The sequence below is a fragment of the Eucyclogobius newberryi genome, unplaced genomic scaffold (assembly GCF_026437365.1).
Source record: "Eucyclogobius newberryi isolate DKJ021-1_F unplaced genomic scaffold, fEucNew1.0.hap1 SCAF_400, whole genome shotgun sequence".
Classification (NCBI taxonomy): domain Eukaryota; kingdom Metazoa; phylum Chordata; class Actinopteri; order Gobiiformes; family Gobiidae; genus Eucyclogobius; species Eucyclogobius newberryi.
The window spans coordinates 22,501-25,468 of NW_027316058.1; the positions used below are offsets into that span (position 1 = coordinate 22,501).

At 52.4% G+C, this 2,968-nt stretch overlaps 1 protein-coding gene across 1 annotated transcript in view; it reads right to left on the bottom strand.

The window, feature by feature from the left end:
* LOC140379317 (inhibin beta A chain-like) overlaps nt 1-2,652 on the bottom strand; it is a 15,755-nt gene extending 13,103 nt beyond the window's left edge. Inside the window, exon 1 of the mRNA XM_072464178.1 lies at nt 2,222-2,652. Within this exon, the coding sequence (XP_072320279.1) occupies nt 2,222-2,606 (385 nt within the window). The 5' untranslated portion in view covers nt 2,607-2,652. The remainder of the gene's footprint in view (nt 1-2,221) is intronic.
* Between the last annotated feature and the right edge of the window lie 316 nt (nt 2,653-2,968).

Here is a 2,968-nt window from a genome sequence, read left to right on the forward strand (position 1 = left end):
TCAGTATAGTAGTAGTAGTAATAGTAGACATACTCTGACGGCTCCTGTACTGCAGTATCTTGTAGTATTTGTGAGCTGTAAGAAGTCCGGAGTAATTCATACTGGACTCGGTCTGGTTTTAAAGTGGCTCCTGATGAACAAATACTCAGTTATTGAACACAGAGTTTAGACCTGGTTTAGTCCTGGTTCAGTTTAGGGTTAGTTCCGGGTTCAGGGTTAGCGGGTCTGGTTGCCGGCGGGTGCCTTGTGCTCCGGTCATTGTGGGCGGGTGCCTTGTGCTCGGGTCATTGTGGGCGGGTGCCTTGTGCTCGGGTCATTGTGGGCGGGTGGCTTGTGCTCGGGTCATTGTGGGGGGGTGCCTTGTGCTCGGGTCATTGTGGGCGGGTGCCTTGTGCTCGGGTCATTGTGGGCGGGTGGCTTGTGCTCGGGTCATTGTGGGGGGGTGCCTTTTGCTCGGGTCATTGTGGGCGGGTGCTTGTGCTTGGGTCATTGTGGGCGGGTGCCTTGTGCTTGGGTCATTGTGGGCGGGTGGCTTGTGCTCGGGTCATTGTGGGGGGGTGCCTTGTGCTCGGGTCATTGTGGGCGGGTGCCTTGTGCTCGGGTCATTGTGGGCAGGTGGCTTGTGCTCGGGTCATTGTGGGGGGGTGCCTTGTGCCCGGGTCATTGTGGGCGGGTGGCTTGTGCTCGGGTCATTGTGGACGGTTGCCTTGTGCTTGGGTCATTGTGGACGGGTGCCTTGTGCTCGGGTCATTGTGGACGGGTGGCTTGTGCTCGGGTCATTGTGGACGGGTGGCTTGTGCTCGGGTCATTGTGGACGGGTGGTTTGTGCTCGGGTCATTGTGGGCGGGTGGCTTGTGCTCGGGTCATTGTGGGCTGGTTCCAGCAGGACCAGAATAGACACCACAAAGTCCGGTTTTCTGGGCTCTGGCTGGACTTTGCAGGAATGTCACTAATGAAGTCCCGGTCAGGACCAATTAGTCCCAGTGTCCGAGCGCTGGACGATGATGATGTGGCGGCCACTTTAAACAGTGCCAAAAATAAGGACCATTCTTACACTGACCGCAACAAGTCCTGATTTAGATCTGATTTAGACCTGATTTAGTCCTGATTTAGACCTGATTTAGTCCTGATTTAGACCTGATTTAGTCCTGATTTAGACCTGATTTAGATCTGATTTAGACCTGGTTAGTAGTAGTAGTAGTAGTAGTAGTAGTAGTAGTAGTAGTAGTAGTAGTAGTAGTAGTAGTAGTAGTAGTAGTAGTAGTAGTAGTAGTAGTAGTAGTAGTAGTAGTAGTATCCTGGTTGTTGTAGTACTTGTCATAATATTTGTTCCGTTCTATTTGTGACTGTAATGACTCAAAGTGACACATCAACCTCCACACAGGCTTCCCCCACAGAGACTGGAACTGAACCAGGACCAAACCGGGTCTAAACCAGGACTAAACCAGGACTAAACCAGGACTAAACCAGGACTAAACCAGGACTAAACCAGGACTAAACCAGGTCTAAACCAGGACTAAACCAGGTCTAAACCAGGACTAAACCAGGACTAAACCAGGTCTAAACCAGGACTAAACCAGGACTAAACCAGGTCTAAACCAGGACTGATTCACTTTGCCTCAGACTGTAGTCTTGAGAAACGTATCACAAAATTGTTTTCCACGTAAATGTTGTCATATGTAATATATATGTAATATATATGTACTATATTTAATATATATTTAATAACCAAAATGTCCAGTCTTGTTTCTAAAGTCAGTATAAAATGGATAAATGCATTTAAGAAGAAAACTCCATTTGATATTGAGCTCGGGCTGGAGTTCATATATGACCCAGAGTGGAGTGGGACCCTTACATGTAATTACATGTAACTACCATGTAACTACCGTGTAACTACCATGTAATTACATTTAACTACCATGTAACTACCGTGTAATTACATGCAACTACCATGTAACTACCATGTAATTACATTTAACTACCATGTAATTACCATGTAATTACATTTAACTACCATGTAATTACCATGTAATTAAAGGGTAAAATCCATCGTCTAGAACTCTGCTATTTCTGTCCTGTTCCATCACGGCTGTGACATCACGGCTGTGACATCACAGTCGTGATGTCACGGCTGTGACGTCAGTCATGACATCACGGCTGTTCTGGCTCAAACCCCTGACCTCGTGGTCAGGGGGCAGGTGCTAACCACTCTGACACTCACCTGCTTCAGCGAAGGTGATGATCTCGGTGGTGTCCTGGCTCTCGGCGTCCGTCCCTCGCCGCGCGTCCCTGGCTCCGCCCTCGTCGTCGATGGTTACGCTGCCGTCGTCGCCCACACGGCCCACGTGCAGTTTGCGGATGGCGTTGAGCACGGCGGCTCTTGGCACGGGCCGCGTGATGTTGGGCCGGCTCGACAGGTGCAACATGGACAGGATGTGACGTTTGACCGCCTCCACCACGTCCTGCCCGGGGGCGGAGTCATGGTCGGGGGCGGAGTTCTGCAGAGAGGCCAGAGCGCACGACGGGCACAAGGGCTCCGACGCCAGGGCCAGGTCTGTGGCCGACGCCCCGAAGAGGAGCAGCAGGGAGCAGACGCACAGCAGCATGGTCTGGGTCTGGGTGTGGACCGGGTCTGGGTCTGGACCGGGTCTGGGTCTGGACCGGGTCTGGGTGTGGACCGGGTCTGGGTCTGGACCAGGTCTGGACCGGGTCTGGGTGTGGACCGGGTCTGGGTGTGGACCGGGTCTGGGTCTGGACCAGGTCTGGACCGGGTCTGGGTCTGGACCAGGTCTGGACCGGGTCTGGGTGTGGACCGGGTCTGGACCGGGTCTGGGTCTGGACCAGGTCTGGACCGGGTCTGGGTGTGGACCGGGTCTGGACCGGGTCTGGGTCTGGGTCGGGTCTTATATTATTATTAGATCTGAGTTTGGTCTGACTCCAGATCTAGGTTCTGGTTCTGGTTCTGGTT